The 13,131-nt window shown below is 34.1% G+C and overlaps 1 protein-coding gene across 1 annotated transcript; it reads right to left on the reverse strand.

Moving 5' to 3' along the window:
* Window positions 1-2,263: 2,263 nt before the first annotated feature.
* LOC108101660 (homeobox protein pnx) lies at window positions 2,264-12,268 on the reverse strand. The gene is made up of 3 exons (XM_017206078.1): window positions 11,917-12,268; window positions 2,681-2,869; window positions 2,264-2,614 (listed from the first exon to the last, which is right to left on the reverse strand). The coding sequence occupies exons 1-3, from the start codon at window positions 12,140-12,142 to the stop codon at window positions 2,283-2,285; spliced, it is 747 nt and encodes a 248-aa protein (XP_017061567.1). The 5' UTR covers window positions 12,143-12,268; the 3' UTR covers window positions 2,264-2,282.
* Between the last annotated feature and the right edge of the window lie 863 nt (window positions 12,269-13,131).

The raw sequence follows: 13,131 nt of genomic DNA on the forward strand, positions 1-13,131 counted from the left end.
TGTCATTCACGCTATTAGAATCACATCGCTCTTTGCGTCATTAGATAATGGCGAGCAGTTAATTAGAAAAGGTTGTGGTGGTCCGAAACCGACCGCGAAGTGATGGTCCGAAACCGACCCCCATTTATTGGCAGCTTAATATGTCATAGCGTATTTTTGAGGGAAAATATGAAAAAGTAAACAAGATTCAGTAAAGAAAAGTAACAGAAACAGCAAAAACATCAGAAGAAAGCGAAGAGACAGTCATCAACCAGCGGCTTTCGAAAAACAACGCGACTCCTTACTATGAGAAAGAGGACAACTCAGACTTCATCAATTGACTACAGTGCCCTTTATTTCATACATTAATTTTTATTTTCTGGAAAGAACCTTCATTATATTTCTTAATAAACGTCAAAATCATTAAATTCTATTTTATGTTATTAAATTTTTCTGTTAAGAAATAGGGGGTCGGTTTCGGACCACTACTTTTGAGTACGACCAAAAAGTGGAGTTTTATATTTGCCTGAATATCTAACGCTTCAAAGCACCTACGCACTTACTAATCATTTAGATGTATAGTAAACTGATCCTTCTACATAGTAAATTTTTGAACTGAACGGAAAAATTGATTTTTCTCACCTTTATCGCCTTTGCCATTTAGGGGGTCGGTATCGGGCCACCCTCCCCTAAATAAGAAATGGCAAAAATCATAACAACAAAAAAACTTTTAACAGGAAAATCGTGCTTTAAAATAAAAAAATTAATTCGTTTTTTTTTTGCATCTTCGCTTGCATTGCAAATATTTTTATGTGAATTTAATTTAGTACCTATTTTAAATGTAACATATACATATATTAGGTTGTCAAAAAGTCTTGCGGTATTTTTCTTTAATTTTCAATTGTTCATAAAATTGGTTACAATAATGCGATTCAAGTCAAATATGCGCCGTTTTCTTCGATGACGCGTTCCCAACGAGATGCCAACTTCATAATGCCCCTCTCATAGAAGCTCGCTTCCTTATTGGCAAAAAACTCGGAGAGCCAATTTTCACAGGACTCTCTTGTGGCCAACTTCAGACTACCAAGCGCGTTCTACATGGACAGAAACAGGTGGTACTCACTTGGTGCGAGATCCGGACTATACGGTGGATGCAAAAGATCCTCCCATCCAAGCTCCCGGAACTTCTGGCGCGTCACTAAAGATGTGTGTGGCCTGGCGTTGTCCTGGTGGAAGACAATTCGGCCTCTGTTGATCAAAGATGGCCCCTTCTGCATGAGTGCTGTCTTCAAGCGGTCCAGTGGTTGGCAGTACAGGTCCGAATTGAGCGTTTGGCCATAGGGGAGCAGCCCATAGTGGATTATTCCCTGCCAATCCCACCAAAGACACAGAAGAACCTTCCTAGCCGTTAATCCAGGCTTGGCCACCGTCTGGGCCGCTTCACCGCGTCAATTCGTGTGGCACCCATACATCGAGCTTCTTAGTGACTCCAAGCTTCTTCAAATGGTTACTAACGGTTTGATGACTCATGCCCAGCACTTGACCGATGCTACGGCTGCTACTATGCCGGTCTCTTTCGACCAATTCAGCGATTTTATCGCAATTTTCACTCTCCGCCAACGGATTTCGAAGTTTTAGAAAAAAACACATCGTTTCCATATTTTTTAAAGCTGTGTTTACCGTGCACCGCACTTGTAAACAATTATCCTTTTTGACAACCTAATATGTTCAACATCCTCGTCAATCAATTTTTTTAATTCAAGTTTTGGTAATTGTTTACAAGTGCGGTGCACGGTAAATACGGCTTAAAAAAATAAAGTAAAATATGGAAACGATGTGTTTTTTCTAAAACTTCGAAATCCGTTGGCGGAGAGTGAAAATTTTGCACCGTTTTTTTGTTATTAACAATTAAAGATTCGATTTGTAGTACAAATTCGGATCTGAGTGACCGTATTTGCATGTGATGTGCCGATTATTGCAGTCGTCTGGTGGCCGATTATTGCAAATACGGTCACTCAGATCCGAATTTGTACTACAAATCGAATCTTTAATTGTTAATAACAAAAAAACGGTGCAAAATTTTCACTCTCCGCCAACGGATTTCGAAGTTTTAGAAAAAAACACATCGTTTCCATATTTTACTTTATTTTTTTAAGCTGTATTTACCGTGCACCGCACTTGTAAACAATTACCCAAGTTTTATTGTGAAACAGAAAAGTGTTTGTTTGCATTATTTGTCAGTGCTGTCAAAATCACTGTACTTATATAATAAAACAAATGCAGATATAATATGGCTTTGTTGTTTATTTTTTTTGTTCAGCTTTTATAACGCGCAAATGGGTTTCAAGTTCTACGTGTGGATAAATTGTTGGTATTGGTAGAGTTGGAAGCCATAGTCCTTGTCTTTGCGCTGTTTTCAACCTAGATGTCAACTGTTTCTTCCATTTTGTACGACGATTTTGAAACCAAGTTTTTATTTGAGCTTCAGTTAAGCATAATGAATTGGAAAGCTCAACACGTTTACCAACACTAAGATATTTATCTAATTTAAACTCGTTTTCCAGACGTTCCAATTGTAAGGCATTGTAGGCTTGACGAGGTTTTCGGTCTGTAACCTGCTTCCTAAATTGTTTTTCTTGGAAGTAAACATAGGTAATAATTAATTTTTAGTACATTTGGATCAAAGAATGGAAAAGTATACCTTGAAAGTTAATTAAATTAGACGTGTAAGAGGGACAAATGTTCTTTGGTTGCCATTTTAATGGTGAGTGATTGACATTATTAATGGTATAACGGAATCTGTGTCTATTTGGAGACAATTTTTCAAATGTCAACTCGCCATTTCCATTTCCCTGTCTTTGATAGAAGTCATCTGGTATATTTTTAACACCTAAAAGAGTATAAGATAATTGTATAATTAACAAGGAAGGCAACTAGCTTACAGTCAGACTAAAGTGAATAAATTACTGTATATATACACCAGTGTTGGACAAATTTTAATTGCAATTAACAATTAATTAATTGGTAAATGTAACCACAACAACTAACAATTAATCAACTGTAATTGTGAAAATGTTCAATTAACAATTATTTAGTTGTTAACTGTATTAGTGACAATTAACAATTTATTAATTTTCAATTGTTTTGTTAAATTTAATTAAAAATAGCAATTATAAAATACCGAATAAAATAAAAGACCGATCCAAATAATAATCAATACTTTTAATTGAACATGATTAGATAGACAATAACAATTTAAAATTTCTTGTAATAATTTAAATTACACTTCAGTACCACTCTCTTCTCGAACATACTGTCTGATAGTTTGTGACTCTTTGGCAGATTTGTCATTGTCGCAAAAGAAAAAAGACGTTCCACTGCAGCTGACGATGGCAAAGGTGTGTTGTATTTAATAAAAACACTTTTTATCTCAGGATATCTATTGAGAAGTTGTAAAACTTGGCTTTCTGCTTTAGTCATTGGGGCATCGGAGGAGCATCCGTTTTTATCTAAGTTTGAAATATCCGAGTCTGAGTCAGAGTCAAAATTAAAAAAAAATGTTTTCTTGGGAACTTTTTGTTCTTGCTACTGTTGCCACTGTATTTTCACTCATTTGTTTGGAAATGCAGGTCTTGAAAATTTTCAGAAGTTTAGAACGATCGTTGGGCTCAAAACAAGCCAACCATTTATTTTTGAATCTTGGGTAAGATAATGCCGCATTTTCCGCTTCAGGAGTAGTGACGTCAAACATTTTTTCAAATCTCGTCTCAACACTCTCTCTGTATGCCTTGATTAAGGGGGGGTTTTAAAAATTTTTTTTACATTTTTTTTTTTTTATTTTTTTTCTGAATGATCAATATGTCGAGAACATTGTGTACAAATTTTGAGTCAATTAAAGTCAAACTAACGGAGTTACAGCGTTTTAAACAACCGTATTCGGACGTATTTTCACGTATAAAAATACTTTGAATCGATTTTGCCGAAGACGTTATTTTGAAAGTCGGTGAACATCAGAACTCAAAATCTACTGAACCGATCCTTTTCAAATTTTTAACACAAATTCTCAACATAAATACGGAGGTGATCAGGAAGAGATTTTTTTAATTTTTAATTTTTTTCTATTTTTAAAAAATAATTTAACAGCGATTTTTTAAGCTAAAATCGCACTTTTCACTTTCAAGTGCTCCCAAAAATAGACAAAAAATAAATTTAAAAAAATCTCTTCCTGATTACCTCGGGAAATTCATTATCTTTACAACGCATATCACATTTTATTTTTAAAATGATCCGTTAACGCCCTATGATGTTCACCGCAAAACAACTTTTTCTTAAGGCGCTGCGGAAGATTAACCGCCACAGGCTTATTTCTCAATATTTTTTAATAATTTTTTTTTCTAATACTCTTCAAAAGTTAAACAATAACATGTAATTAAGCTCAATAAAATAAACTTACTCATTTCGCCGCAAAAAAGATCAAACATGGCCCTTTTTTTGGCCTTTAAAACCGCTTTTTTTTTTTGAAGTGAAAACTTTTTTAGCGGCGCTGAGAAGGGTAAAAACATTCAAACTCGCGTCAGGGTCCCGTTATGCTGATCGAAAAAGCGTAAGATCGAGGGGAAGGGAGAGGAACTAGTATCTCCCACTCTTTCTACCGTGCCTGAGTCATGGTACAATTATACAAGGTAGTCTCGTCGGCTGCAAAATCGCTCGGGTTTTTTCCCCCTATGGTTCAGTGCGCTCGGGATTTCGAAGTGAGAGGTTGTCCGCGGACGATTTTTTCTCAAAACGTTAACCCTTGTGTGCTTGTGAAAAATACTTGTCGCAATTATTGCAGCAAGCACATACAAGGCGTAACATGTAATATTGCAGAAAAATATTTTAAAATGTGAAAAATATGGGAGCGAGTCCTGAAGGGCAGCTTTGTGTAAAAACCGAAAATTTCGAAAAAATTAATACTCATGGTCATATAACAGTCCTTTTTAAACCCCGTGCACAGCATAAGGGTAAAACGACATCATCTTCTTCTGTTTCTTTCGCACTTACGGGAAAACACCCTCTCACTCGCACTCATTGTCGTGCCTAATAGGGGGAAAAATGCCGACGAGACTACCTTGTACTTATAATACCATGGAGATTTCAATATAAACTTTGCAGACAATAAAAATCAATCATTAATTGAATTTTTAAATAAAGAATTGGTTTAACTATGTCAAATGATCGCAATTTTAGCACAACGAAATACAAAACTACTATTGATGCGGTCTTTATTAAACACTTAAATAGGTTCGAATCAAAACTGTTTGTTTCTTACTTCAGTTATCATAAACCAATTGTATCAGTTGTAAAAATTTGGGATGATGATTCTGATAATAACGATAGTGTAAAAGTCGTCGAAATTATGGATGGAAGTTGATTTTTCTGAGAGATGAAATTTAATGTAATATATAAATAACCAGGCAGGCTCCGGTTTTCACTTTTTTTTCTCGTTTTCGTTTTTGGGCGAAAACGTACGTTTTCGTTTTAGGTGCTCCGGTTTTCACAAACTTTTGTCATCGTTTCGTTATCGGAATGGTTCAAACAGCTGACTTTTTTTGGTCAAAAGTAAACAACGCGAAAAAATGGCTTTTATATTTTCAATTGCCTGTTTTGAAGCCAAAAGAAGGCAGAAATGTATTGATTTAAGAAAATCGAGACATCTTAGATGCAATTAAGTTGTCTTACTTACATTCTTAAAAGTTCAAATAAGCCTCCATCAGAAATCAGCTGTTTCCCACAATAAGGGGCTGCCACCTTTTTTGCAGCTTTCATTCCACTATTCTCAACCACTTTTTTACTGAACTTTTGCCATTTAAGAAACTAAATTAATCATATTTATTTATAAAAAGCTTATTAAACTTTTCTTTACAAATATTTTTTTCTTCGTTTTAATTTTAAAAGTATTTTTAAGTGGTTGTTTTGTTCCACTACAAGTACGGCAGCATTGACGATAACTTTTGGCAATAGATTTATCGGCCCCTTAGCAAAACGAAATTTGTTGTTGCCGACGGCAAATATTTTATGTATGAAATCAAGGTGGGGTCAGAAAATAATTATTTAAAAAATAAATACGAATTAGATTGACCTACTGATGATGTGAAATGAACATCAATAGACCAAGGAGTCAACTATTTTTTTCCTTTTGCAATTAAGAACCATTTTGATCTAGAAAAAGGCATTTACTTTTCATTTCGACAAAAAAAACTGGCCCGTTTTTGAAAACGAAAAAGTCTTGTGAAAGTGAAAACGGGAGCACCAATTCTCGTTTTCGAAAACGAAAACGAGAGAATCTTGTGAAAGTGAAAACCGGAGCCTGCCTGAACGATATAATATTATAAATAACAACATATAAATTGTCATATTTGTGTACGATAGCGCAATAAATAAACATTGTATTCTACCTCATAAATGATAGTACTTTTATACATACTTATAATTAAACACAACGTTAATATTGAAGTTTTCACTTCTGCCGGCACTCCCGGAGTGCTACCGGTGTTTTTTCGTTTATCCAGTTTTTTTTGCTCAGAAAAAAATGACACCACTGTCGCTCGGCGCGGACGGCAAAATGAACACGTTACGACTTGAAACGTTTTTGTTGTATACCTACGCTGTAGAAATATTTATTAATGCAATTTATTATACCTACATAAACACAAGTTTTTATGAAGACAGATATAGAAAAAATAAGCTATGTATACTTACAGCCTTTGACCACATTTTTATTCACCTAAAGTCTAGTACTTATAGCTAAATTTTCCTAAATCTTTACTAATTTCATTTTGATATATACCTATTGTTATTATTTAATTTTACAAATTTTGTTTTCTTTTGCTATAATTTGTTTTTTTTTGTTTCTTACTATAATTATGTTTTTTTCAAACTAATGGATTAATGTTTGTGGGTGGATAAGAAACCACGCCTTCTGTCTCTCAAAATATTATTTAAATTTATTAATTAAAGTTTGAAACTGAAAATAGCAACACGTTTCAAATTTGGTTCGATATTTTGTATGGTATTTCGTAGCAATATAACAACTGGCGGAACCACTGTGCAGCGCCGCGTTAGTATGGGTCGACTTCGTGCTTCTCAATCAGGAGCACAAAGTGAGGCAACCCGTAACACGGCTCGGTTGACAATGCAGAATCGTCGAGCTTACAACCGAGGTCAAGAAATGAATCGAGCAGCGTTTCAATACGATTGTATCACTTATAACAGCTTGCATCCCAGCGTTTGCATTGGGCAAATGGACGTTGTTTGCGAGTATTGCGGTGTATTGAAGTTTTCCGGAGAAACGCCTGGATTATGCTGATTTAATGGTAAAGTGAAATTGCCATTGTTGACTCCGCCACCTGAGCCATTGTATTCATTGCTTTGTGGTGAAACACAAGAATCACGCCACTTTCTTGCAAGTACTCAAAAATACAATGGTTGTGTCCAAATGACGTCATTTGGGGCAGATATTATCGAAGAACGACGATTTAATCCGACATTTAAGTTTTTTTTGTTGTTTGTATTACATAGAATATAGTTAAAGAATAACTTACTTTATCTTAGATACAAGGGCAGATTCACCATCGAATTGGATCATTACTACCTTTCGAAGATACACAAAAAAAATTTTTACAAATATATTTCATGGGCAACATGGAAGAACAACTTGATCGACGTCTAGCGATCAATGAAGGGATGAAGCGAGTAATTCTTCAAGACTTGCAGTGTCTGCTTCATGAACATCATGCGATGGTCAGGTTGTTTAAGAGTACTTTAGAGCGAATGCCAAATGATGACTATAAAGTTGTCATAAAAGCAGATAAACGACCATCTGGAACACACGAAAGGACATTTAATGCTCCGACAATAGACGAAGTCGCCATCCTGATTGTTGGTGAACAATTTGGAAACCGCGATATTGTGCTCAAACGTCGCGATACTGGGCAACTGCAACAAATATCTGAAACTCCTCGATCATATGACGCATTTCAATACCCGCTAATGTTTTGGCAAGGAGAAGATGGATACTTTAATATTAAAACAAGAAAGGAAGCTAGCTTCGGCAAGCCGAAGCTTATATACCCTTACAGTCACTAAATATGTCGAACAAAATACATAAAAGCTAAACAGCATCGAAGCTATGACAATTTTTCTATTAATTTTCCAAATTGTTCATATGACAGCTATATGATATAGTCGTCCGATTTTGATGAAATTTAAATCAAGACTCATTAGAAAACTCTATATTCCAAAAATCACGATTGTCTGATGAAAAACAACGATGTTATCATTTTATTTCCGTTATTTCTATATAGATTTTTCCATCTTTCCTATGGCAGCTATATGATATAGTACTTAGATTTTTATGAAATTTTTTTCTCGATTTAAGAGTATTTAAAAAACTTGATGTTCCAAAAATCATGCTCGTGGCATTAAAAACAACGACATAATAATTTTTTTTCATTATTTATATATATATTTTTTTGATCCCTCCTATGGCAGCTATATGATAGAGTTATCCGTAAATTCTATAGCAGTTAGAAAACGCCATCTGGAACGAATCAATTCGATCTGATCAAAAACAACGGAGTAAGAATTTTTTATTTCATTCTCTTGTATGGGAGCTATCCGATATAGTCGGCCGATCCGGCTCGTTCCGACTTATATACTGCGTGCAATAACTACACACCTTTTGGGAAAGTTTCAGCAAGATAGCTTTAAAACTGAGAGACTAGTTTGCGCCGAAACGGACAGGAGGACAGACGGACGGACGGACGGACGGACAGACGTACAGGCGTATTCTGATTCTTCTCGTGATGCTGATCAAGAATATATGTATATACTTTATAGGGTCTGAGGTGTCTCCTTCACTGCGCTGCAAACTTCTGACTGAAATTATAATACCCTTTTGCTCTGCAAGGGTATAAAAAAACAGACATGCAATAATTTTGTTTTATACAGACTTTTCGATCTTTCCTATGGGAGCTATATGATATACATAGATAGTTGTTCGAACCTTATGAAATTTTTTTTATGAAATTTTTTTCATAATTCAATTGTCGGATTTTAATGAAATTTTTTCTCGATGTAAGGGTTATTAAACAAGAAAGGAAGCTAGCTTCGGCAAGCCGAAGCTTATATACCCTTGCAGTTACTAAATATGACGAACAAAATACATAAAAGCTAAAGAGCATCGAAGCTATAACGATTTTTCTATTAATTTTCCATATTGTTCATATGACAGCTATATTATATAGTCGTCCGATTTTGATGAAATTTAATTTGTAACTAAAGACCCATTAGAAAACTCTATATTACCAAAATTATGATTGTCTGATGAAAAACAACGAGGTTATAATTTTATTTCCGATATTTCTATACAGATTTTTCGATCTTTCCTATGGCAGCTATATGATATAGTCCGATTTTTATGAAATTTTTTATTCAACTTAAGAGTATTTAAAAAACTTTATGTTCCAAAAAAAATGCTCGTGGCATTAAAAACAACGACATTATAATTTTTTTCCCATTATTTATATTTATATTTTTATATATTTTTTAATCTCTCCTATGGCAGCTATATGATAGAGTTATCCGATTTTGATAAAATTTAATCCGAAATTCAATAGCAGTTAGAAAACGCCATCTGAAAGGAATCAAGTCGATCTGATCAAAAACAACGGAGTAAGAATTTTTTATTTCATTCTCTTGTATGGGAGCTATCCGATATAGTCGGCCGATCCGGCCCGTTCCGACTTATATACTGCGTGCAATAACTATACACATTTTGGGAAAGTTTCAGCAAGATAGCTTTAAAACTGAGAGACTAGTTTGCGCGGAAACGGACAGGAGGACAGACGGACAAACGTGTTCTGATTCTACTCGTGATGCTGATCAAGAATATATATACTTTATGGGGTCTGAGGTGTCTCCTTCATTGCGTTGCAAACTTCTGACTGAAATTATAATACCCTTTTGCTCTGCAAGGGTATAATGATAAATCTATTGAATGGTGAGTATTAGTAACATAATTTATTTCATTTATTTCTAAAAGACACTGATTTAAAATAATGCTTATTAAAAAAAAAAGGGCTCATGCCTGTATTCTTTGCCTTTAAAATTTGCCTTTGAAATGGTTAATTATCAAATTTTTGATTTCAGGTGAAGAAAGAAATTTAGCTCAATGAATTTTTACGCATATCGTTTGATGATTCGTCAAAATACTGTTTGCTGCGGTTTCTGCGGTTTCGTCGATTGTTTCAGCAGTATTGCGTTGACATGGTCACGTCATGGTTTGGGCCTGTATGGCAAACTCATTTTCATTGATGGCATCATGGATAACTCAAGATTTTAAAGGATAACCTACTCCAAACTGCTGAAAAACTGGGCAAACGCGATCGTTTTCGATTTTAGGAAGACAACAATTTGAAGCATTCAGCAGGAATTGTGAAGTCTTGGCTTATCTGGAACTGCCCTTATGTCGTGATAACGACAGCACAGTCTCCAGATTTAAAAGTCATCGAAACTTTTTGGAAAATATTCCTTAATAGCTATAAGGAAGAGGAAGATTTCGAACAAAAACGACCTGAAAACTGTTCTTATGGAAAAATGTCAAAAAATTCTAGTGAAAACCACTAAAAAGTTATTTTGCTCCATGGGAAATCATCTCAAAGATGTCCTGAACCAGAAAGATGGACATACAAAACAGTATCTGTTAAATTACTAATAATAAGTTAAGTAGAATCTGCTGCACGAAATAAGCTGCAACATGAAAAAAGGCTGTTCATTTTGTTTTTATTAAATAATTTTTTAGTTTTTATGATTTTGAAAATCGCTTTCGTTCAATAAATAAGTTAATATTCCATATTAAAATACTGCATTTAAATTTTTCTGTTATCTTTCTTAGTTTAGCAGGAATAAGGACTTGAACTTTTTTTAGGTTACTGCACGAAATAAGCTGAGAGCCGCTGTATGTAAAAATAGAAACATTTATTAGGTTGAACCAATCCAAACTGCGTTCTAAGAGTACATCCATTTACGTGATGCAGTTAGTATTGAAGAAAATGCAGGTAATATTGGGCGAATAACTATTCTGCCAGCGATCCAAAATGGATAGAAATTACTCAATTGCTGCTTCCCGGACAAACATCAAATAATAGACCCGACATGAATTCATTACTGTTGTGAAATGAAATAAAATGATTCCTTTTCATATATAAAACAAAACAAAAAATTTTCTTTATCTTTTAAACACCAAACGAAATTTTAGGTACATAAAACTATCGCCATCTAGAGGCGGAACGGAGTTCGTCGGGTTTATTAGTAGTTTATGAAATTATATTATCCTTTTGCTTTGCAAGTGTATAAAAACGAAATATAACGGAAAAAAGTGATATCACCGTTGTTTCTCATCAGACAAGCATAATGACTCTTGAATTTCGAATTAAATTTCATAAATATCGGACGACTATATCATATAGCTGTCATATGAACAATCGTCGAGTATATAGATACTTAAAAAAAATTTAAAAATTTACATAGCTTCGAGGCTTAGCCTTGATGTATTTTGTTCAACATATTTGATACCTGCAAGGGTATATATAGTAAGCTTTGGCTTGCCGATGTGTATCATTCACCAGGATAACTTTCTCGACTATGAACTTAATATGAAAATATTTTTTTTTAAATTTTAATGGATAAATAAACCAAATTCTTAATATTCAAAATACCATACCGACTGTCTTTTTGTGTAAAATTTGCAAGATCGTTAGTCCTGCGCGCTATTGAACTTAAATAAATAACTTGGTATTTTGTATAACCTTTGTATATGCCTTTAAGGTAGTAAGATTTATTTTGACACTTCGTCTACCTTGTTTATACTTTTGTAAAAAAAATCAGTTTTCTTACGTTCCGTTTGAGATGTAGTAGTTGCGATTTCCTCAGCTAGACAACTTTTTTTGGAACAAGTTTCAGAAGTGCCTAGTATATTGTCTATACTAAAAAGTCCAAATCGTCCAGCTTTTGCTATTTCCATATTTTTGTAATTTTTAGCACTTAAAACATTTATAGTGTTATCAGAGAAATCAATGTTAGTAAAACTTAAGCACGCGCTGTTTTCCAGCTGCCGATTCATTTTCTTTTTACTTTGAGAACGAACAACAAAATAATGATAATGAAAAAAACACCTATATCTTCATAAATTGATATTCAGTCAGCTCCGCCCAAAATTCACACTTCAGTTTAAGTTGTCTAAACTGCACTAATAAGAATCACCAGCACCACTGACCAGTCAACAGCCAATCAGTCTGATTGTTTACTCTTTTACGTATTTGTACATATACAGGTAATACAAAAAACTATTTGTCAGCACTGGTAAAAAGTCAACATTTCAGCAAACACTGTTCTGTCACTGTTTATTCCAATTCGAATTGTGCTAATTTGTCGAGGTGAAATAAGATATGAGGCTCAAAATTGCCGTAAAATTGTTTTTATGTGTATAAAATAAAATAAATATTTTGTATCATCTTTTAAACGAAAATTGCTGTAACATCTTTGTTAATCGTTTTTATACCTTCGCAGAGAGTATTACAATTTCAGTCAGCAGTTAAGACTCCATAAAGTATATATATTCTTGATCAGCATCACGATCTGAATCGAAATACGTCTGTACGTCTGTCCGTCTCTCAGTTAAAGCTATCTTGCTGATACCTTACCAAAAATTGTGTAGTTATTGCACACAGTATACTCTATATGTCGGATCGGGCGACTATATCGGAAAGCTGCCATACGACAGATTAAAAAAAAATTATCAATATACCCTTGCAGTCATCAAATGACTGCATGCTATAGTCGTCCCATTTTTTGAAATTTAATTCAAAATTCAGGGTTAGAAAACTTTATATTCCAAAAATCATGCTTGTCTGATGAACAACAGCGACGTTATCATTCGTTTTCCGTTAATTCTATAGGTATAGATTTTTTTAACTTTCCTATGGCAGCTATATAATATAGTTGTCCGATTTTTATGAATTTTTTTTCTTGATTGAAAAGTATTTAAAAAACTAGATGTTCTTAAAATCATTCCCTTGGGATAAGGAACAACGATATTGTTATTTTTTGACA

This window comes from Drosophila ficusphila, unplaced genomic scaffold (assembly GCF_018152265.1).
Source record: "Drosophila ficusphila isolate 14025-0441.05 unplaced genomic scaffold, ASM1815226v1 contig_106, whole genome shotgun sequence".
NCBI lineage: Eukaryota > Metazoa > Arthropoda > Insecta > Diptera > Drosophilidae > Drosophila > Drosophila ficusphila.

What these genes read in the sequence shown, in the direction of transcription:
- LOC108101660 (XM_017206078.1), bottom strand. Translation starts at nt 12,142, where the DNA reads ATGAATCGGCAGCTGGAAAACAGCGCGTGCTTAAGTTTTACTAACATT. An exon ending in TACTACATCTCAAACGGAAC is followed by an intron (nt 2,870 to 11,916) that starts GTAAGAAAACTG and finishes ATACTCTTTTAG; the next exon opens with GTGTTAAAAATATACCAGAT. An exon ending in TAATTTAATTAACTTTCAAG is followed by an intron (nt 2,615 to 2,680) that starts GTATACTTTTCC and finishes TTTACTTCCAAG; the next exon opens with AAAAACAATTTAGGAAGCAG.